The sequence below is a fragment of the Monocercomonoides exilis genome (assembly GCF_001643675.1).
Source record: "Monocercomonoides exilis strain PA203 chromosome Unknown scaffold37-1059404, whole genome shotgun sequence".
Classification (NCBI taxonomy): Eukaryota; Preaxostyla; order Oxymonadida; family Polymastigidae; genus Monocercomonoides; species Monocercomonoides exilis.
In genome coordinates, this window is record NW_027150582.1 from 796,938 (window position 1) to 818,886 (window position 21,949).

General features: G+C 36.2%; 7 protein-coding genes across 7 annotated transcripts; 5 read left to right on the plus strand and 2 right to left on the minus strand.

Moving 5' to 3' along the window:
• Positions 1 to 45: 45 nt before the first annotated feature.
• On the minus strand, positions 46 to 3,009 carry MONOS_7043 (uncharacterized protein; the record flags this gene model as incomplete). The annotated part of the gene is made up of 6 exons (XM_067877337.1): positions 46 to 1,257; positions 1,499 to 1,618; positions 1,784 to 2,011; positions 2,132 to 2,255; positions 2,319 to 2,419; positions 3,007 to 3,009. The coding sequence occupies 6 exons, from the start codon at positions 3,007 to 3,009 to the stop codon at positions 46 to 48; spliced, it is 1,788 nt and encodes a 595-aa protein (XP_067723486.1).
• MONOS_7042 (uncharacterized protein) lies at positions 2,928 to 11,729 on the plus strand (the record flags this gene model as incomplete). The annotated part of the gene is made up of 5 exons (XM_067877336.1): positions 2,928 to 3,017; positions 3,069 to 3,124; positions 3,298 to 3,331; positions 3,385 to 3,460; positions 3,510 to 11,729. The coding sequence occupies exons 1-5, from the start codon at positions 2,959 to 2,961 to the stop codon at positions 11,727 to 11,729; spliced, it is 8,445 nt and encodes a 2,814-aa protein (XP_067723487.1). The 5' UTR covers positions 2,928 to 2,958.
• Positions 11,730 to 12,092: 363 nt separating this feature from the next.
• Positions 12,093 to 16,871, plus strand: MONOS_7041 (putative protein of unknown function (DUF4187)). The gene is made up of 5 exons (XM_067877335.1): positions 12,093 to 12,168; positions 12,527 to 12,706; positions 12,794 to 13,958; positions 14,008 to 15,411; positions 15,842 to 16,871. Exons 1-5 carry the CDS (start codon positions 12,107 to 12,109, stop codon positions 16,679 to 16,681), a joined length of 3,651 nt encoding a protein of 1,216 aa, XP_067723488.1. The 5' UTR covers positions 12,093 to 12,106; the 3' UTR covers positions 16,682 to 16,871.
• Positions 16,872 to 16,883: 12 nt separating this feature from the next.
• Positions 16,884 to 18,138, plus strand: MONOS_7040 (putative CAF1 family ribonuclease containing protein). The gene is made up of 2 exons (XM_067877334.1): positions 16,884 to 17,056; positions 17,145 to 18,138. Exons 1-2 carry the CDS (start codon positions 16,943 to 16,945, stop codon positions 18,006 to 18,008), a joined length of 978 nt encoding a protein of 325 aa, XP_067723489.1. The 5' UTR covers positions 16,884 to 16,942; the 3' UTR covers positions 18,009 to 18,138.
• A 139-nt stretch (positions 18,139 to 18,277) lies between these two features.
• MONOS_7039 (putative cell cycle checkpoint) lies at positions 18,278 to 19,388 on the plus strand. The gene is made up of 4 exons (XM_067877332.1): positions 18,278 to 18,604; positions 18,676 to 18,943; positions 19,008 to 19,127; positions 19,185 to 19,388. Exons 1-4 carry the CDS (start codon positions 18,422 to 18,424, stop codon positions 19,268 to 19,270), a joined length of 657 nt encoding a protein of 218 aa, XP_067723490.1. The 5' UTR covers positions 18,278 to 18,421; the 3' UTR covers positions 19,271 to 19,388.
• MONOS_7038 (uncharacterized protein) lies at positions 19,087 to 20,227 on the minus strand. The gene is made up of 3 exons (XM_067877331.1): positions 20,166 to 20,227; positions 19,435 to 20,086; positions 19,087 to 19,379 (listed from the first exon to the last, which is right to left on the minus strand). Exons 1-2 carry the CDS (start codon positions 20,186 to 20,188, stop codon positions 19,468 to 19,470), a joined length of 642 nt encoding a protein of 213 aa, XP_067723491.1. The 5' UTR covers positions 20,189 to 20,227; the 3' UTR covers positions 19,087 to 19,379; positions 19,435 to 19,467.
• A 66-nt stretch (positions 20,228 to 20,293) lies between these two features.
• On the plus strand, positions 20,294 to 21,241 carry MONOS_17926 (uncharacterized protein; the record flags this gene model as incomplete). Its single annotated transcript, XM_067870895.1, has 3 exons — positions 20,294 to 20,472; positions 20,530 to 20,629; positions 20,672 to 21,241. 3 exons carry the CDS (start codon positions 20,294 to 20,296, stop codon positions 21,239 to 21,241), a joined length of 849 nt encoding a protein of 282 aa, XP_067723492.1.
• Positions 21,242 to 21,949: the final 708 nt, after the last annotated feature.

A 21,949-nucleotide genomic window follows, 5' to 3' on the forward strand; every position in this document is an offset into this window, starting at 1 on the left:
ATCAATACATATAAAATTAATTCTTTTTTTGTTTTACATTTTTTCTCACCAATGTCCTTCGTTATGTCCAATTCCTCCAGCAAATCCTCTTCCTTCATTGTCCCATCGACTGCCAATATTGAAAATTCCCTTCGGAATATGTGATGAGCCTCCAAACGAAGGAGAGTGTTCATAATCATTTGAAGAAGAAGAAGAATTCCGGCGCCCCCATACATCGGGATATGCAGTTGGGTCATTTTCATTATCATTTTCATTGTCGCTGTATCTTTCTCTGTCTGAACGAGAAGAACTGCCCAAGCCGAATAAGTTGCTTAGCCCTCCTGGCAAATGACTGGTTGACGGATCATCTGAAGAAGAATCTGAAGAATCAGAGGAGGAAGAAGAAGAAGAAGAAGAAGGATGTTGAAGAGCTCTGCCGATGAGATAAGCAGAGGCGCCAGTGAGAAGGCCAGGAATGAAGTTTGAGCGGTTCAGCATAAACATCAGGTCACTCAATCCAAGTGGACGAGGGTTGAAAAAGGAAGAGGAAGAGGAAGAGGAAGAGGAAGAGGAAGAATTTCTTGTATTTCTTGAATTTCTATTTTGTCTGTCATTTTGATTATTTCTGTTTATTTCTCCACTGCTTCCTCTGCTGTCTCCTGTGAAAAACCTCGCAATCTTAGAAAGAATGCCAGTTCCATTTGAAATACCTGAACTTCCTGAAGTATTATTAGTTCGTATTCCTGTACCCGTACCTGTGCTTGTCATCACCCCATCTCTTTCTTCTCTTCCTTCCTCTTCTTCTCCTTCTCTTTCTTTTCCTTCTTCTCCTTCTCCTTCTTCTCCCTCTAAATGGCGTGGATGCTCACATCTGCAGAGAGGGCACTCGTCTCTCACCTGAAGCCATTCATCAGCACATCTTCGGTGAAACTGGTGCCCACACTTCGGAAATGTCTCGACGGCATCGCGGGGATTTTCGTGGATTTTGCCGGCAAAAGAAGAAGAAGAAGAAGAAGGAGAAAGAGAGGAAGAGGAGAAAGAGGAAGAAGAAGGACGAAGAGGAGGAGGAGGTTCAGAGGGAGGAGGGAGAGGGGGATATGAGCTTATTCCCTGTTGGTTGATGGAAGTGTTGATGGGGGGAGCAGAAGGAAGAGGGGAGCTGGATTCATCTGAGGTGGATTTGGAGGGTTGAGAAGAAGAAGATGAGGAGGAGGAGGAGGAGGAGGAAGAAGAAGATGATGATGAAGGAGTAGATGAAGAAGATGATAGTTTTTCACTCTGAATTGATGTTTGATAGAACAATAACAAAAAAACAAAATGGAAATACGGAAAGTGATTGAAAGATGAGAGAATCATTGAAAAAAAAATATTAAAAAAATAACATTTTTCAATGAAAAACGCAATTAAAAAAAAAAATAAATGAACAACTCATTGAAAAAAAAAAAAAAAAAGAGAGAGAGAAAAAGAAAAAGAAAAAGAATAATAAGTAATCTCACAATATTCATCATCTCTAACACACATATTCCTTCATCTTTGCGAGGTGTGAAGGAGGAAAGCGTTCCATACAAATGGGACAGAACTCACTGAAGATGGGTTTGGCTTCAGCTTCGCCTTTTTTCAGACGAGAGACCAAGGAAGACTGATGGGGAAGAGAAGATGAAGCGATGAAGAAGTGATGAAGAAAGGGGAATATTGGTTTGTTGTGGTGTTATAAAGAGAAAATATTAAAAATAACAATAAAACAAAAGAGAATAAATAGATTTCATTGAAATTTATCACATGATTCAAAGAAAAACTTCCATACAATTTCATTTGTGAATGTCTTTTCTGTGTTCTTTTTGTGCTGCTTCTTCCACGCAGTGACTGCATACGCAGCGCCAATGATAATCCCCAATCCGCCCACAAGAGCAAGGGCCGGATGCTTCGAAAAGAAAGACTTGTTATTTTTTTCGCTTGGATTCGAAGTCCGCCCGAATGGCAAGCTGCCTTGGTCAACTGCTTGTGTTAGTGCAGTGATTCCTGTCATCAGAGCCTTTCGAAGAAGTTCATAAAAATCGCGGGAAGATGCGATGAAAAATGGATAGAATTAATAAACAAAGTAATATCTTTAATAAAAAGCGAAACAACAAAAAGGCCATTTAATTGCAATTACCTCAGCATATTTACGCTTTTGGAGGGAAGGCTTCATTAATGCAATTACAGATTCCATAACTCCATTAGACATTGCTGATCGAAGTCTATTTCCAGTTGTAATATGAACCAGACGATCTTTCATTCTATATGAAAGTAACAAAGTTAGAATCTTCACACTAAAATAAAATTCAAAATCGAAAGCACACATCAACAACAAAATTATTCCTTTCTTATCTGGTTTTTCAAGTTCCCAATTTTGGAATAGGTTTGTTGAAAATTCTTCCGTAGTTTCATCTGAAGAAATTCCCTATAAACAATAATTTATTATATTTTATATCCTAAAAAAAATGCAAACATTTAAAATGACAATTCTTGGATTGAGATTTTTTATCAGTAGCGAAGCTTTTATGTGATTATTGAGAACTCTATATTCTGGTGGTAATAAAATTCCATGAGGATCAAATACATAAGATGGAGGTAATGACGTAGAAGTTTTGAAAATTCTTTGGTAATCATTTAGTCGTTGTCTGGGAACAGATTTATTTGGTTCTTCGAAAGGATCAGGAACTTTTGATGAAATCCAATCACCATGTAGTAGTTCTATTATAAAAAGAAGTGATATTTGAAATATCATATTGGTATATTGGTCATATCCACGATTGTAGAAAATTTACCATCTTTAGTATTTCTGATATTTACAATGGGTAAATGATTTTTATTTTTTCGATATAAGTTGATAACAAACAAATCATAACCTTTTCATTGTTTTGATGAACACAATAAAAAAGATGATGCTTTTAAATTGGACCATATTATTTTTTTATTCTTTCATTTTTATTTAATTAGATGTCCTCAAGTCATGATGATTCAGGGCAATTATTCCCCGAATCAAACCATGTAAAGATGTATGTGCTATCTAACAAAAGAGTTTAAAACATATATTTGTTCAATTATAGACCTGAGGACGTTGAAAAAGATTATTGTTTATGTAATTGCGAAGGAACGGAATCAGGTTTTATTTATTGGACAAATAGCTCACCACTAATTTTATTTATTAATTTGTTAAATCTTTCTTTTGTCAAAAATTTATCTTCTTTTCTGTTATCTCAATAATTTGAATGATATGAAAAACCAATTCTGAACACTTTTGAACTTCGCTTTGAATGCATAAAAATTTTTAAAAAGGCTGTGAGATACAATGTGATTTGTGTCTAAACTGGTTTGATGATTTTATTTTGTTTGCATTTTTTGATTGAGCGAGATTATTTAAAGGTTCCATTTAAAATGCGCTGAATTGCAAGTGAACGACATAAAAGAAAAGAAGAATTGGCTCTGCACGCAGTGCACAGTATGAAACATTTCCCCCCTGAAAACATCTAAGTCTTGTCTTTTTAAAGGAAAAAATTAAAACCTTGAATCTGAAGCAAATGCAAAAATTGTACAGAAAGAAACAGAAAGTAAAGCCAAAACACAACTTCCAAAAACGATTAATTTTTCAAATGGCCCCTAAGTCATTGGATGATATGAAAGACAAAAGTGATACTCTTACTGAACAAAAAGTTTCTTCAGATGTCAAAATTGAAACATTGAGTGAAACTGAAATGAATAATGAAATTGCAGACATGGAATGTCCGTACGAAAATGTTGACGATACAATTGATGCAAGTTTCACAGAGGCAATTCACGATCCTATTCCTCTGCACGAGGAAAATGCTCTCAAAGAACAAATCGAAGCTAAACAGGAAACACTTCTACAACAGGAAGAAAAACCAACCATCATGGAAGATGATAGCAAGTCTTTTCTGTTCAGGCCAAGATGGCAGAGAGAAGACGCACGCAAAGCATCGAATGACGAGCATGTGAAAGAAATATTGCGCTTGAATGGGATCAATGCAATGAAATTCCTCAGCAACATTGAGAAGTTTTCCCCGTTTATCCCTCGCCCACCTCCGTGGTATTCTGACTCTTCCTCTGAAGAAATTGACAGAGAAGGCGCTTTGGTCAAACAAGAAAAACCAATCTTTCCACTTGCTTCTGGTTCTGCTCCTTCACTTGTATTTTCCAACGCAGATATTGCTTTGCCATCATCAACATCTTCTCGTTCTCCTTCTTATTCTTCATCCAAATCAGATTTATTGCAAGTGTCAAATTCCACCTCAATCATTGAAGGAAACCAACAAATAGAAAGACATCTAGCCACACCTCCTCTGCTTGCCTTTGCCGAGCTGCTGCTTTTGCTTCAGTCAAAACGGCTGAACAATTTGAAAGAGAAGCTGAAAGAAATCAAAGAGGCAGAGAAGAATTCCAATGACTGCAAGTCCTCTTCAAGCACAAAGAGGAGAACAGTCAAAGAAACACGCAAAGCGCTTCAGATGAGGAGAGAAAGACAGTCACAGGGAGCTTGTTTCATTCGCAGGATATTTCAGAAGATGGGTTTGTTTCAAAGTGAATATACGGCAGAGGACTGGAATGAGATGATGAGCAAAACAGAAGTGGTGAAGTGTGTGAGGACGAAGAAGAAAGTGTACGTGCCAGAGACAGGGTGGTTTGTGATGTGGAAGGAGGAGCAAAAAGCGAATGGGAAGACGGGAAGTGAAAAGGAAGGAGAAGCATTGCATTCACTGACAACTGTGTCAAGGAACAAGATTGTGAGGGGATTGATTCCATTTGTGGAAGTAAAGAGAATTCAGAGTGTGAGGAGAGGAAGGAAATCGCAGTCGAAGAAGAAGACGACGATGAAGAAGAAGAATGAGGTTGGCAATGAAAGCGATGAAAAGAGATCAGAAAAGCAGGGTTTGAAATCTGTGGAGGGAAAGAAAGAAGAAGAAGAAGAAATAGAAAAAGAGAAGGAAGAAGATTCAGGAATAAAAAAGAGTGAAAGAGAAGATGGATTGACAAAGAATCTTGAAGCACAGTTATCAGAAGTGAAGAAAAAGGAAGGAAAAGAAAACAAAGAAAGAGGAAAGACAGAAAATGATGAAGTGAGGAAAAAAATGATTCATCTTGACGAAGTTGAAATAGAAATGAGAAATGAGAAAAAAGACGAAAAAATAGAAAAAGAAATAATTTGTGAGAAGAATGCAACATCCAACAAAATAATGACTGAAAAAGAAGAAATTCAAAAGGAAGAATTGAATGAGAGGGCGAATGAAGAAGATGAGTATGATACAAAGGAAGATGAAACTGTTGGAGCAAAGAAAAGGATTGTAAAGAAAAAGAAGAAGAAAAAGGGAAGAAAGGCAAGTGAAAGAGGAAGAGGAAGAGGAAGAGGAAGAGGAAGAGAAAAAGAGGAAGAGGAAGAAAATGAAGAAGAAGAAATCCAACAATTGATACGGCACAATGAAGAGCCCGAGATTGTCAACACACTGAAAGAAGGGAAAGATATTGAAAAATATGGAAAACTTGTTGAAAGAGCTGAAGAAAAAAGTGAAGGAAAAAAGGAGAAAGAAGATGAAAAAATTGAAAAAATTGAAAAAATTCCGCAATCAGTTCAAGACAGTGTTATTATTGAGGATGAAATCAAAACAAAGGGAAAAAATGATATTGAAAATGAAGTGAAAAAAGAAATGAAAATTCCAAAAGAAAGCAACGCAACAAAAGAAGAAGCATCAAAAACATTAAAAGCAAATACCATTTCTTCAAATAAAACACCCAACATCCAATCAATTGCTGAACCCCCATCCACTCACAAATCCTTTTACTCACAAAATTCATCAAATTCATCAAATTCATCAAATTCTTTCAATTCCTCCACAAAATCAATCAATTTAAGCCGAGACGAGCTATTCCATCAATTAGAGTCACAATCACTCAGTTCAATCGCATCTCGTTCAACTGGATACATCCGGAAAGTTAGCAAGCCACCGCGCAAACCGTATCAGATCAATTGGTTTCTTTCAAAAAACACGAAGAAGAAGAAGATAAATGAGTGGGGGGACATCAAAGAGGCACTTTTTCTGCTGAAGGATGTGGTTAGGCTGTCGATTAGTGATGAAGTTGTGGTGTGCGTGAAGGAGAAGGAGAAGAGGAAGAGGAGCAAGACAGGGAGGGAATGCACGATGAGGTGGAGGGAGATGATGAGGGAGAGGAGGGAGGAGCTGCTGAACGCGAAGAGGAAGGAGGAGGAGGAGGAGGAGGAAGAGAAGGAGAAAATGAATGGAAGTGGAAGTGAAAAGGGTGATGGAAATGAGAATGGAAATGATGATGGAAGGGGAGAAAGTTGGAGAGCGGAGGGAAGGAGGAAGAATAAGAGCAAGGTGATGATGCTGACGTTGATGGAGTTGATGAAGAAGAAGAAGAAAAAAACAAAGGCAAAGAATGAAAAAGATGGGAAAGAGGATAAAAAAGAAGTTGATGACAAGTCAATTCAATCAAATGATGAACAAACAGAAGTTTCTTCAGTGGAAATTGCTTCGCATTCACAAAATGACAGAAAAGAGGATAAATTAAAGGAAAGTGAAGAAAAAAAGGAAAACACAAAAGATTTATTTGAAGTGAAAGAACAGGAAATAGACACAGAGAAAGATGTTTTTTTGAATAACACCAAAATTTCAGATGAAACAACAAAAGAAAATATATCTCTTGGAAAAGATGACGTTGAATCAACAGATTCGATTTCAGTGAATCAAAATGGTTTGGTTGATTCTTCTAACTCTTCTTCTTCCTCCTCCTCTTCATCCTCCTCTTCCTCCTCCTCTTCTCCTCCTTCTCCTCCTTCTCCTCCTTCTGTATTGTCTATGCTATTTTCATCATCAATTAAAGCATCCCACAAATCTTCCACATCTTCTTCTTCCTTTTCTTCTTCCTCTTCTTCTTCTTCAATGTCTTCTTCCTCCTCCTCCTCTTCTTCCCCTTTATCATCACCACCACCATCATCTTCTAATTCTTCTTCTTCTTCCCCTTCCTCTTCCCCTTCTTCTCCTCTCCTCAACCCAAAACCTCTCAATCCTCCCATCAACTTTCCTCTGAATCCAATTTACCCTTTCTCCAACAGCCCTTTCACTCTTCCTTCGCTTCCTTCGCTTCCTTCGCTTCCTTCTCTGCCTTCTCTGCCTCAGCTTCTCCCTTCTCTTCTGCCTCTTCCTCAACTTGGTTGCTTTCCTTCTCTTTCTCCTCTTCCTCTTCCTCTTTCAATTCCTGTTCTTTTGCCGATTCCTTTATCTCTCTATCCACCTTCTGCATCAACAAACATCAGATCAACTTCTTCTTCTTCTTCTTCTTCTTCTAGTTCATCATCATCATCATCACCATCTTCTTCCTCTTCTCCTTCTCCTTCTTCTCCTTCATCACCATCATCTTCTGCATCATCCTTATCTTCAACAAAACAATATCCCTTAACTTTGTATCTTCCTCTTTATTTATCTACATCTCTACCACCTTCTCTTCCTCCTTCTCTTCCTCCTTCTCTTCCTCATTCTCTTCCTCATTCTCTTCCTTCTTCTTTACAATCTTCTTTTTCTTTTTCTTCCTCTTCCTCTTCCTCTTCACATTCAACGTCATCAACAACTTCATCATCATCATCATCATCATCATCATCATCATCTTCTTCTTCTTCCTCTTCTTCTTCACAGTTTCTTTCAAATTCTTCGTCTGTTATTGAAAGCTCATCAAAACAAAGTAAACAAAAGAAGGAAAACATTATTAGAATTAAAGAAGAAAATAAAGGAAAAATGGAAATTGATAATGATAAGGAAAGAGAAAGAGAAAAGGAAAAGGAAAAAGAAAGAGTAAAAGAGAAGGAGAGAAAAAAAGAAGGGGAAGAGAAAGAAGAGAAAGAAGAGAAAGAGAAAGAAAAAAAGGAGAAGAAAGAAGAAGAAGAAGAAGAAGAAGAATTTAAGGAAAGATTGAATAAACCAATTCCAAAAGAGTCTGAAAACAACAAGTCAAACGAAAACCTCACAGAATCAATACAACCATCATCATCATCATCATCATCATCATCATTGCTCTCTTCCAATGAAGAAGAAATCTCTCTTCAGAAGGAGAAAGAGAAAGAGAAAGAGAAAGAGAAGGAGAAGGAGAAAGAAAAAGAAAAAGAAGAAGAAGAGAAAGAGAAAGAATATGAGATAGAGGCAGAATATCCAGCTGGTTCTGGACTGCTGTTGTTGTTCCATTCAGCTGTGATGGCTGATCCTTCGCTTCTTTTGGAGGCAATAGGAGAGATTGGATGGGGAGACGGGAGAGAAGAAGAGGAGAAGGAGAAGGAGAAGGAGAAGAAGAAAGGGAAGAAGAGGGGGAGAAAGAGAAAAGATAGAGGAAATGATGAAGAGAAAAAGGAGGAGGAGGAGGAAGATGATGATGAAGCACAAGAGGAAGAAGAAGAAGAAGAAGAAGAAGAGGAAGAGGAGGAAAAAGATGAAGATGAAGAAGAGGATGAAGAAAGGAAAAGAAATGCGAAGAAGAGAAAGTGGAGAAAACCAAAAAGTGAGTTTTTTGTGGCAGTTGAAGGTATTGTTGACAAATCGAGGGGTTTGAAGAAGGATGGTCAGATGAAATTAACACAAGAGAGCATTTATGAGAGTGAAACAGAAGGAAAAGAGAAGGAAAAGGAGGAGGAGAAGAAGAAGGGAGGAAGAAAAGAGGAAGAAGAAGAGAAAGAAAGAGAAAGAGAAAAAGAAGAAGAAAGTTATGAAGGAAGCGATGAAGAGAGTCAAAATAAAGCAAAAAAATCGTTTGGAGCAAGAAAGAAACGTATTAAAGACAGTGACGATGAGGGAGAAGATGAAGAAGAGAAAAGAGAAAGAGAAGAAAGAGAAGAAAGGGAAGAAAGAGAAGAAAGGGAAGAAAGAGAAAGAGAAGAGAAAGAAAAATTAACAGAAGAAGTTTATAACCCTTCTGGTGATAACTTATCTGAACATAAGAAACCTCTTATTTCAGCCAGCACAACATCCAAAAGTTTAACCAATCTTCCATCTTCATCTTTGTCATCATCATCATCATCATCATCTTCCTCTTCCCCTTCTTCCTCTTCTTCCTCTTCTTCCTCTTCTTCCTCCTCTTCCTCTTCCTCCTCTTCCTCCTCTTCCTCTCCCACTTCTTCCTCCCCCACCACCTCCTCTCCTCTTCCCGATCGCCGAACCACCCTTCGCTCACACAGCAGTTCCACAATCGAGGCAGTTCTGGCGCTTGTGAGAGGAGGAAGGTCAGCTCAGCATTTGTATTCACTTGGATGGAAAGTGGAGGACAAGAAGTATGAGGGATATAAGAGAACAGGGAGGAGGAAGAAGATGATGGAGAAGATGGAGAAAAAGAAAGAGAAAGAGAAAGAGGAGATAAAGAAAAAGGGGATGAATACGAGGAGAAAGGAGAAAGTGGAAGAGAAAGAGGAGGAAGTGAAGAAGAAAGATAAGGTCAAAGGAACAAAAGGGTTGAGGAAAGATGAGAAAGAAGAGAAAAAAGATGTTAAAAATAAAATTATTGAGAAAGAAGAAGAAGAAGACAAAAAAGAAGAAGTCAAACAAGATGAAGCTAAGTTACTCACTGAAAATGCAACATTCACAAGCAAAACAGCAGAAAATGATAGAAATTCAGTTGAAAGGAAACAAAACTCTGAGAAAGCGACAAAACGAGGAAGAAGGAAAGATAATTCTTCTTCTTCTTCATTGCCACAACTTCAATCAAAGGAATTGCATGTAGAAACACAACCAACAGATAATAATTCGAAATCTCATTCTTCTTCTCATTTTTCTTCATCCTCTTCCTCTTCCTCTTCCTCTTCCTCTTCCTCTTCTTCTTCTTCTTCCTCTTCCTCTTCTTCATCTTCATTGCCATCCACATTCACAAAGTCCACAGTAACCACACGCTCCTCCAAAAGATCTTTAACAACAGAAAAAGAAGAGGAAATAAAAGAAAAAGAGGAAAAAGAATTGAAAAAAACCAGAAATAATAAAAAAAAAGAAGAAAAACTGCAAAGTTTGATAGAAAAAAGCAACAAAACCGATCTTCCTCTTCACATTTTGAGGAGAATTGGATATGATTTTGATGTAAGCTCAATCACACAGAAGAATCATGAAGCAGAGGAAAAGAAGGAAAAACAGAAGAAAACGAAAAATCTAACCATAAAACAAGAAGTTGTTGTTGGTGATAGTGTTAATCAAATGGATAAGGATGGAATTAATAGAGAGGAAAATACAAATGATGATGATGATGATGATGATGATGATGATATTGATAACAATAATGAAATTGATAAAAACAATAACAAGAAAAGAAAGAAGAAGAAGAAGAAGAAGAAGACAGAGATAAATAAAACTGATGTGTCATCAATGGAAGATGAAATGATTGCGAAAACAAAGAGAAATGAAGATTTTCTGGTTGAATGGCCAACAAAACGGAAATATACAAGACAAGGTGAATTTAATAAGGATGATGATAATTTGGATACATCATCATCATCATCATCATCTTCTTCTTCTTCTTCCTCGTCTTCCTCTTCTTCCTCTTCTTTATCAATTTCAAAAGAAATGGATGAAGATCAAACGATTTACACAGATCTACCAACTTCTTCTTCTTCTTCTTCAATTCAATCGAATTCTTCTGACCATTCAGATTTAACCTCCAATGATATTTCCACAGACACTAATTCTTCTTCTTCTTCGTCTCTTTTTCCGTTTAATTCGTATCTCTCTCCTCTTGTTGATTCTTTGATGCACGCACCATTTCCAACATACAAAAATTCTTCTTCTTCTTCCTCTTCTCCTTCTCCTTCTCCTTTACCTTCTCCATCTTCCTCAACTTCCCCTTCCCCTTCTCCTTCTTTATCCACCCCGTCTTCTCCATTGATAGCTACTCCATCACCGTCTCCATCACTGTCTCCATCATCACCTTCTTTTTCCTCTTCTTCCTCTTCTTCCTCTTCTTCCTCGTCTTCCTCCTCTTCTTCTGTTTTGTCTATGCTATTTTCTTCTTCAATAAAAGCATCCCACAAATCTTCTTCTTCTTCTTCTTCCTCCTCCTCCTCTTCTTCTTCTTCTCTCTCTTCTCCTTATTCTTCTGTTTATGATGACAATTCAACTTCTTCTGAATCAAACAAAAAGAAAAAAAAGCGAAAAAGCCATTCTTTTGATTATTCCACACGAAGATCAACAAAAAAGACAAAAAAATCGAAAAAAGATAAAAATGATGCTCCTTTTTCATTTCCAGTTGTTTCTGCAAGTTCTTCTTTGCCTTCATCTTCTTCATCAACTTCTTCATCAACTTCTTCTTCTTCTTCTTCAACCTCTTCATCTTCCTCTACCTCCTCTTTGCCATTATCATCTTTATTACAATCAACATCATCATTATTACAATCCACTTCTTCTCCTCCTTCTTCCTCTTCTCCCTCTTCTCCTTCATCATCATCCTCTTCCACTTCCCCTTCTTCTTCTTCTTCTTCTTTACCTTTCCTCTCCCCCACAGCCGCCTCCTTATCACGCTCCACATTCCCCAATCCAATCCTTGTTGCCCAACAATTCCACCTCTCCCCTTATCTCAACAAAAACACCATTCCTTCTGTAAATTCACTCAAAACCCCTTCCCTTAAACGCATTCCTGCACCTGTGATCATTTATTCTAAACCTTCCACTCCTGGTCGCAAAAAATCAGCCCGCAAGTCAAAAGGCAGGTCGCCGAAAAAATAGCGGTTAATTTTTGTGTTTTGTTCTTTTCTTTTCTTTTCTTTTCTTTCTTTATTTTTTATTAGATTTCTTATTATCTTTCACTCTCTTTATTCGGATTGAATCTCTAAAAAACACATCTTACACAGTTTAAGCATTCTGTATATGCGCTTTTTGGAGTTTCTTTTTTTATCTCTTTTATATAAGAGATTATCATTTACAAGTTACCTGCTTCTATTTTTAAGTTTTTATCGGAAAACATTTCCACCGTTAAGTCTTTCACTATGTTTTTTATTTAGGTATTGATCATTTTTGATTGGGCATTTTGAGGATTATTTTGAAAAGATAAAGAGTGGTTGTGAGCGATCTTCTTTTTTTGTTTTTGCTTCAAAATCTTATAAATGGATAGTAGAAGGCGAAGAGATCAATCATCAAGCTCTCATTATCATCATAGAGACGATAGGTGTGTTATTATCATAAATATATTGATTTGAAATATGGATATTTATCAAACTTGAAATTGTTTTTTATCATAATATATTTGTTTTCAAATAAAATTACATTTATATGTCTCATGAATGCATCAAAAATTTATTTATATTCCTTTTCATATTCGTGCTTTCTTTTCTTGTTTTTTGTCTTTCATTGATAAATAAATAATTGATTTCTTTTTCATGATTCTGATTTATTGTTAAAAGTTCGTCTTATAATAGCAGGTTTAACAAATTCTATTTTATTTTTGGAATTATTTTATTTATGTCTTTAACTTGATTTGTTTATATCTTTTGAATTATGATACTTTTTTCAAATTCAAACGATAGATCATATTCAAAGGAAGAGTATCTATTTGGAGGACGACTTGTTTCATATCGGGAATTTCAGCACACTGTTCCCGATGATGTATTAAACGGAGACATACCAGAGTTATACAATCAATATCGTAAAACTTTTGAAAAGAAGCAAAATGATAGATTTTTCAACAGACACAAGGAAGAGGATTGGTTTGAAATGCACAATTATTACGATCGTTATTTGAAATTATATTAATGAAAAATCATAAACTAATTCTTTTTTTCTCAATACATCAGGTTTTACAACCGATATAACCCAACAGCTGTTGCGAAACAAAACGAAGCAAAGACCCAGCGAGTAGCACGAAACTACGCATCATTCTTTGAGAAACTTCGACAAGGCAAACCAGTGATCTACAAAGTGTACGATATTGACACCACAGCCGAAGACGAAGACGACGACGAGAAAACCGATAAAGGCGATAAAACAGAGAAAGATGACAAAGCCAGTAAGATATCAAAAACCAAATCAACCAACATCTTCAACTACTTTGATTCATTAGTGCAGCGAGATGATCACAGCGCCCTGGGATCTGACGCAGACTCACAGAAATTAGCACCCAGTCAGCTTCTCCAGCGATGGAAGCCTCGTGTTTCATCCCCTTCCTTTATAGGAACCTCTCCATTTTTTGGGTTCTATCTATCAACCGTCCCCTTGTATGTGTCAGAGAGCTGTGTGGAGACGCAGTTTATGATGATTAATGGGTACATGGGGGTGATTACGTCAGATGGGGAATTTTCGAAAGATGGGCAGATGCATCGGAGGATGTGGGTGAGGTTTGTGAGTGAAAAGGCGGTGAGTGATGCAGTGGCGGTGGGGATGGTGAAGAAGGAGATGCTGTGGAGGAAAGGGAAAGTGGTGTTTGAGGAGCAGGAGGAGAAGGAGAAGGAGAAAGAAAGGGAGAAAGAGAAAGAGAAGGAGAAAGAAGATAAAAAGATGAAGAATGATGAAACGGATTCCGAGACTTCAGATGATGAGTATGGGAGTGGGCTGAAGAAGAGGAAGAGGAAGAATGATGGGTCTGGATATGATGGAGGCGCAGAGGGGAATTATTATGGAAGAGAAAGAGATAGAGAAAGAGAAGAAGATGAGAGGAAGAGAGATTCATATGGAAGAGATGACTCAGAAGATTCAGATAGAGAACACCAGCCAATTGATGTGGATGCAATACAGACAAAACGAAGAGACAGATATTCTTCTTCTTCTTCTTCTTCCTCTTCCTCTTCCTCTTCCTCTTCTTCCTCATCCTCTGTTATTCGTGTTCCCCTTAATCCTCTTGTCCATCATCTTCGAGAACCTCGCTTATTTGTAGCGCCTGGCGAGACACTGAAGAAGAAGCAGATGGAGAAAGACCTGGAAATGGCATTGGCATTGATGCATGTGATGGATAGAGAGAGAGGGGTGGTGACGAATATGATGATGCTGTTTGGGAATGGGGGGGGGGGAAGAGAAGGAAGAAGAGAAGGAGGGAGAAGAGGAAAAGAAAGAAGGAGAGGGAGAAGAAGGAAAGAAGAAGAAGAGGAGGACGAAGAAAGTGAGTGAATGGAGGCAGTTTCCATGGGGAAATATAGAGAATACATCAGTTGAAGAGGAAGAGGAAGAGAATGAAGAAGAAGAAGAAGAAGAAAGAGAAGGAGAGAAAGAGAAAGGGAAAGGTATGGAAGAAGATAAAGAAGAAGAAGGAAACAAAGAAAAAACTTCATCATCATCATCATCATCATCATCATCATCATCAACTTTCACTTCATCAAGCAAGAAGAAAGGGAATTTGGATGTATCAATGAATGAGGAAGAGATTGAGCTTGCATTGAAACTGACTCCAATGCTTAGAAATATGAACAATGGAAATGAAAACACAAATGAATCATCATCATCATCATCATCATCATTATCTTCTTCATCTTCTTCTGATTCTTCTAATTCTTCCTCTTCTTCTCCCTCTTCTTCTTCTTCCTCTTCTTCCTCCATCTCTCTTTCTCTTGCTTCTCCTTCCACATACACTCCATTTGTGCCTTCTCTTTCTTATCTTCATACAAAACACTTCAAAAATGAAGAAGGAGAAAGAGAAAGAGAAGAAAAGAAAGAGAAAGAAGAAGAAAAAGAAAACAAAGATGATAATGTGCCAGTTGCATTGAAGAAGGAAGAAGAAGAAGAAAGTAACAAGATGGAAAGCGAAGAGGAAGATAAAGATAAAAAAGAAGAGAAGGAAGAAGAAGAGAAAGAGAAGAAAGAAGAAGAAGAAGAGAAAGAAAACAATACAAAAACTAAAACCAAGTCCAAGTCACGCAAACTTTCTCTTCTTATTCAGAAGACGAAGGAGAGGTTAGACAGAGTCGTGACGTATTTGAGGGAAGTGCACCATTATTGCTATTATTGTGGGATCGAGTATGAGACAGAGGAAGAGATGTGTGTGAGGTGTGGGCCTGTTCATTGCAGGATGAAGGAGGAGGAGGAGGAGGAAGGGGAGGAAGAGGAAGAAGAAGAAGAAGAGGAGGAGAAAGAAAGAGAAGAGAAGAAGGAAGAGAAGAAGGAAGGAGAGAAAGAGAAAGAGAAAGATATGGAAGAGAAGGAGAAGGAGAAAGATAAAGAAGAAAGGGAAAAAGACAATAAAGCTTCTTCTTCTTCTTCTCAAATATGGCTGAAAGGTCTCCATTCTCTTCACACCGCTCGTTTGCAGTGCATCTCTAGTGAAGACAGCAGAGAAGGAAAAACGAATTTGGAAGAGAAAATTCAAAAGTGGATAGAGTCGAAGACGATTTGTGTGGAGGAAGGGAAGAGATACGACTGTGTGCTGTGTGCGAAGAAGTTTAGGTCAGATGTGTTTGTGGGGAAGCATTTGAGGACGAAGCATGAGGTTTGTGAGAAAGAGAAAGAGAGAAGGAGAGAGAGAGAGAGAAAGAAAGAAAGAGAAAGAAAGAGAATGAGAGAGAGAAAGAGAAAGAAAGAAAAAGATGTAATGAAACAACGCACATACATAAATAATTATGAAAAATGAAAAAAAATAATTTTTTTTTTTAACAATTTTCTGTTTGGATATTTTATTTATTAACACTTTTCATTTGAACTTGTTTCTTCTTCTTCTTCTTCATCTTCTTCTTCATCTTCATCATCATCATCATCATCTTCTTCTTCTTTTTTTTTTTATTTTTTTATTTTTATTTTATTTTATTTTATTTTATTTTTAATTTTATATATTTATATATTTATTTATTTATTTTTCCATCTCTTTCTATCTTTTTTTCCCCTCCACTTCTTTTTTTTTTTTTTTTTCTCTCAATCAACAGGACATAATAGAGAAAGAAGTGAAGATTCCCTTCATCGAAGCCCAGTTCCGTCTGAACTATGAAGAAGACCCCTGGCAATTCAAACTGTCTCCTCTCAAACAATTCCATCCTTCTTCTAATTCTTCTTCTTCTTCTTCCTCCTCTTCTTCTTCATCTCATTCTTCTTCTTCCTCTTCTTATTCTTCCTCTTCTGGTTCATACACATCATCATCTTCATTATCACCTTCATTATCTTCTTCTTCTTCTTCTTCTTTCTCTTCCTCTTCTTCTTCTTCTTCCAATTGGAGAGGAAGGGACAACAGAGGAAGAGATGAGCTTCAAAGAGTCGAGAGAAGCGGAGGAAGAATGAGAGAAGGAAGAGAAGGAAGAGATTATAAAGAGAGAGGAGACAGAATAGATAGAATGGATAGAATGGAAAGAGAAGGAAGAGAAGGAAGAGAAGGAAGTGAGTGGAGGGAGAACAGACAGAGAGAGAATGAGTGGGATAAGAGGGACAATAAGAGAGAGTGGAGAAGAGATGGAATGAGGAAGAATTTCAATAATAACAATAATTTCAATAATAATAACAATAACTTTGGATTCAGAGAAAGAGACAGAGAAGACAGAAATGAAGGAGATTCCGATTATCGTCGTATTACTTCTTCTTCCTCTTCTTCTTCTTCAGCAGGTGCAGGTCCCGGCAGTGAAGGAGGCAGCTTTGGAGCACATATAACTGGGAGAACAGCAATAGACTATCGTGATTTGGATGCGCTGTCCGAAAAGGGAGTGGAGAAAGTGGCTGCAGAAGTCACTTATGATGGGTTGCCTGATTTCATGTTGCCGGATTATTCACCTATGTGAGATGAAGAATGTGAATTTTTAATTTTAAAAAGTAAAAAAAAGGAAAATTTTAATGCAATGCTTTCCAAGATTTGTTTTTAAATAAGTGGATAAAAAATTCGCACCTTATTTCTATAACACCTCACTATTTTTCCACTTTTTTCGTATTTCATATTAATTGATTTAAATACACAACAAATTTTTCCATTTATTTCTTGAGGGCATTGATCAAAAAATAACAAACAAAAACATTGTTCTAAAACTAGAAAAAAGAAATATCCAATGGATCCAGTCCTGTTGGAAGATGCATGCATAGTAGATGTATGGAAAGACAATTTGGATGCTGAAATGCAACGAATTCGAGAGATAGTTGAAACTCATCCAGTTTTGGGAATGGTACGTTTCACAAAATTATATAGTTTTTTATTTTTATATTTAATAAACGTTAAATTTTATTTAATGCTAATTTTCTTATTTTTAATAGGATACAGAATTTCCTGGAGAAGTGTACTTCCCTCCACGTTATCCAACTGGAAATTATCAATATGAAAGATTAAAAGGCAATGTTGATCGACTTAACATTATACAATTAGGACTTACATTTGCCACTCCAGAAGGGCAACTTGCAAGGCCAACTTGCACTTGGCAATTTAACTTTTTGTTTGATGTTGATGTTGATGAATCTTCTTCCGAATCAATAAAATTGCTGACCCATGCAGGAATTGATTTGTCAAGAAACAAAACAGAGGGTATTGATCCAACATATTTTGCAGAGCTTTTAACTACTTCTGGAGTAGTATTGAACGATGATGTTACATGGACAACTTTTCATTCCGGATATGATTTTGGCTATCTTCTCAAAATTCTAACGTGCAGCGAACTTCCTCCAACAGACAACGATTTTCGTCATCTAATGGATTTATTTTTCCCAACAATTTTCGATTTAAAAATAGTATCAGGAACAAAAAGTGGATTGAACAAACTTGCTGATGATATGAGAGTCAGGAGACTTGGAACAATGCACCAAGCAGGAAGTGACTCAATGGTTACGTGCTTAACATTCTTTAAATATGTTGAACGGGAATTACAAGGTACAATCGACAAGAAATACAATGGCAAAGTTGCAGGTTTGGGAATGGATTTGGGGATACTCGACCCAAGTTATGAATTCTATCTCGGACAGCACGGAATGGGTGTTTACGGAGGGATGGGAGCGGCAACAGGTTTTCCTGCTATCCCTGGAATGGGGCAAGCAATGGGAGCAGCAGGAGGAATGATGGGAGAAATGCATGCTCCAGGTGATTCGAGGCAAGAGCAATGGGGTATGGGAGCGGGAAAAGGAATGTAAGCAACTCATCTGTCATGTTCATTTCCAACTTTTTAATTTTTCATTTCAACTATTGTAATTATACTTCTTTTTAAATCGAAAATTGTTAATTCTTCCTTTGAACAAAATTTTTTTTCATTAATTCAACAAATTGAGTTGAAGCTTATCATTAAAAGTTATTGCAATGCTTATCTTGAGTCAAACTCTCGAATATAGAAGCGAGAGTAAAATAAGTGATTCACCCTTAATTTATTTTAAAAATTGAAAAAATGAAGTTCAGGGCACAGCTTCATTCAAAAGATTTTTTTTTAAGAGTTCTATCAACTCTAGAAAAAATTGGTAAAACAGCAAATCTTGTACTTTCTCCTACACTTCTTCAATTGTTTCTTGTTCCATCTGCTGCTTCTTCAATTAAAGTGAGAATAGAAATTGCTATGGAACATCTATTTACTAATGTTGTAATTCAAAGCCTTTCTGAAAATCATATATTTATGGAAATCGATGTTTCAAATCTTTGCCAAGCAATTAAATCTTGCCAAAGAGTTGATGATGTATTGCTTTCATTATCAAAAAAAGATGGATTCCCAAACCTTTCGATTCAACTGAAACCAAGCGCCGTTTGCTATCTCATTGAATCCTTACAAAAGTTTATTCGAAAATGGACTTATTGTTTCTTTTTCTATTTTAGGATATAAAAATTACTCAAGACATACCAATTCATTTGCTGAAACGAGAAGATTTTGAACAGAGTCTCGTTTCACCGCTTACAGATTTGCCTGATGTTCAAATATGCCTCCCACCGATGAAACCTTTTTATGCTTTGATAGAAAGATATAAATCAATTGATTCATCAGTTTTACTTCTTGCCAACATGGATGGAAAGCTTTCTGTTAAAGCGGAATCAACACAAGCATCAGCAACAACATTTTATAAAGATTTATTAAATCCTTCAACTTGTTTGTGGATATCATATTTCCATATTCTTTTCAAAAATTTGAATTTAATTATTTCTTTTCTAAGCTGATAATCCTGTACCAATGGAACCTGATCCAACAAAAATTGGACAAATAAAACTTGACATTAGAAAATTCTTGAAAATATTAAGCAGTTATCAGCTTGTTCCAAGTAATGTTGTTGCATGTGTGCAAAAAATTCATTTTATCAAATATTTATAATTTCATTTCTTTGAAAACTCAGGTATCTTCAACGAAAAGGCTCTAGTACTTCATGTTTTATCAGAAAACCTGTATGTAATGTATGAAATTCCTCATATACCCGCGTAAATGCTTGTTCTTGGATAAGAAGTTTATCTATTTTTTTGTGTTTCACTTCACGGAATGAAAATTCCCTGTGTTTTATATAAAAATACAACAAAATATCAAAATAACATATCTTTACATATTAATGTGACTGAGATGCAAATAGAAATTTTACACTATCTGCAAACCTTTCGGAACAGAATAAGATTTCCACATGTTTCTCAAAACCAGCAATGCTTATCAGATCCTCCCTGTTCTCTTGCAGACCAAGGACATCTCGCTCCCGTTTTTACTGGATTTTGGACTTTGGCTCTGTTGTAATGAGATCCTATTGGGCGAGCAACATGAGAAGAAGCTGCGAAGTGAGAAACATGCTGCTTCGATCTTTCAGAAATCGAAGGAGTAGATGTTTTTGTGAGATGAGTGGAAGCGGTAGCTGAAGTGTCAGAAGCAACTTGAGATGTGGAGGGTTGTTCAGAAGATTCGTCTTTTTGATGACTTTCTTCTGCTAATTCTGAAGGATTCAATTTGGTACGTTTTGAAGATTTATCTTCGGGACTGGAGTTCGAAGATTCTTCGTCTGAACTGGAATGAGAACGATGAGATCTTCTTTTGTGATGTTCGGAATGATGTCGTTTCGATTTTTGCTTTCGATCCAAATTCTTACGCTCAGGTGAAGAATCATCTGAAGAATTGCTGGAATCTGAAGACGAATGTCTTTTTGATCTTGAATGATGATGAGAATGATGTTCGTGTGAATGTTTATGCTTGTGATGTGATGATCCTTTTCTTCCAGTGAATGTCTTAAGTAATTTATGCAGCAAAGCGTCTTCAAGTTCTCTGAAAAACATCAGATAAAATATACATTTAAAAGTGTTAATAAAAATCTTCAAAAGTTAAAAGCAAAAAGAAATATAACTTTTCACTCGATTCTTTGGACATAAATTGTTTTGAAAATAATTGATTGATCAAATGAATACTAAAACCATATTAAAACAGAACAAGAGAAAATTGTGCTAAATTTCATTTATTGTAAAGGTTAAAAAAATGAGTTCTTTATCAAAAGAGCTGTATGATCTCAAACAAGAAGTTAGAAGAAGCCTTGCTGAAGACGAACAAGTAACGCCTGATATTTCAACAAAGATTAAACGAATTCTGATGCTTGAAGCAGAACTTCAAAAGAGCTTGGATTCTTCAAGTGGTCGCTCAATGCTAAATATGTTGCAGTTTGCATTTTGTATGAAATCCTTTTCTTTGCTAATTATCTTCTTTTTTTCAAATAGAGACATGAACTCATTATCATCACAACCTAGAAAAGCAACTCCAAACATTTCGTTCATTCAGAATGTAATCGCGCAAACGATAACTTCCAGTGAGGAAAAGGTTGCTAATTTTTTTTTCATTTTTGAGTTACATTTGTTTCAGGATAAGAAAAAAGTGAAATTACATTACACAAAAGATGAAAAGAAAGAAGCACAAAAAGCATTTGAAGAACAACAAAAACGACGCAAAATTGCTGCTGCTTTAAAACTACAGGCTTTGAAAGAACGCGAAGGGATGGACACTGTGAAAGTTAATGATATCAATGATGACGAATGTACTCTTTCGAATGAAATGAAAAAAAAGAAAAGTTCACGAAGCAATCACGACCACGGCCACAGGCATCGCAGACATCATAAAAAGTCCGACAAATCAGAGAAAGATTCGAAACACAACAAGAAACGAAATATAGAGAGTGAGATAGAATCAACGGATGAAGATTCAACAAACGAAGAGAAATCAAAGACTTCGAAAAACAATCACCACCACCACCATCATCATAGACACAATAAGCATAAGCACAAATCGAGTCGTCGAAGAATTGATTCGGATATCTCAAGCAGTTCAAGCAGCAATGAAGATAGATCTGATTCTTCTGATAGCATTGTTTCGGAGAGCGAAAAGGAAAGTGGTGAATTTTCAGAGGATGAATCTGTTCGTTCAGATTTTAAATGAAGTTGTCGAGAAATAGCGTTTATAAACGAACGAAAAATGCATTTTTTTTTAAAAAAAAGATGAATGTAGATACTCCACTGAAATTGAAGCAATATCCAATTTTTGTGTAGTTATTGCATGGATCTTTCAATCATTAGATATTTACGGAAACTTTGAGAATACCAACAAAAATCTATTTCCATCGACTTTCTTCTGTCAGAACGTAACAGTCGTTTTCATGAAATTTACAAGAAAGTTTTTTCAAGATTAGCAACAAAATCAGTCTGAAACAAACAATGAGTATTCTTTTTCTATCATTTGAAAACAATCAAAGATGATGATGATGATAACGATAAACAGAAACCACCACGAAAAAGCGAAAAAAATCTAACTTTATTGTTATTCTCCTTATTTCATAAATAACCTCTTTTGCTCATTTTTCATTTTTGAAGCAATATTTTTATTTTTTTAATTAAAAAATACGCTTCAAAATAATTGAATATTGAATAACAAGAACATAACCAATGCATTTCTCTATGAATGGACAGCTGCATCATAAAATGTGCACATTTCAGCAAATTACATTACACATTACAACAAGACATTCTAATTTTCATTCACTTCTCGAAGCTATTTAAGGAATGATACATCCGAATCCATTTATTAATTATCATTCATTTTTTTCCCAAAAGTATCTTCTTCTTTTTATTTTCTTTCTTTACTTTTCTT

Coding starts and splice junctions, on each gene's coding strand:
- MONOS_7041 (XM_067877335.1), top strand. CDS start 12,107: ATGGATAGTAGAAGGCGAAGAGATCAATCATCAAGCTCTCATTATCAT. Junction 12,707..12,793: donor AGACACAAGGAAGAGGATTG/GTTTGAAATGCA, acceptor TCAATACATCAG/GTTTTACAACCGATATAACC. Junction 13,959..14,007: donor TGATGGATAGAGAGAGAGGG/GTGGTGACGAAT, acceptor GGGGGGGAAGAG/AAGGAAGAAGAGAAGGAGGG.
- MONOS_7040 (XM_067877334.1), top strand. CDS start 16,943: ATGGATCCAGTCCTGTTGGAAGATGCATGCATAGTAGATGTATGGAAA. Junction 17,057..17,144: donor CTCATCCAGTTTTGGGAATG/GTACGTTTCACA, acceptor TATTTTTAATAG/GATACAGAATTTCCTGGAGA.
- MONOS_7039 (XM_067877332.1), top strand. CDS start 18,422: ATGGAACATCTATTTACTAATGTTGTAATTCAAAGCCTTTCTGAAAAT. Junction 18,605..18,675: donor TTCAACTGAAACCAAGCGCC/GTTTGCTATCTC, acceptor TTTCTATTTTAG/GATATAAAAATTACTCAAGA. Junction 18,944..19,007: donor TTTATTAAATCCTTCAACTT/GTTTGTGGATAT, acceptor TTCTTTTCTAAG/CTGATAATCCTGTACCAATG.
- MONOS_7038 (XM_067877331.1), bottom strand. CDS start 20,188: ATGTCCAAAGAATCGAGTGAAAA. Junction 20,087..20,165: donor TCCAAAGAATCGAGTGAAAA/GTTATATTTCTT, acceptor GATGTTTTTCAG/AGAACTTGAAGACGCTTTGC.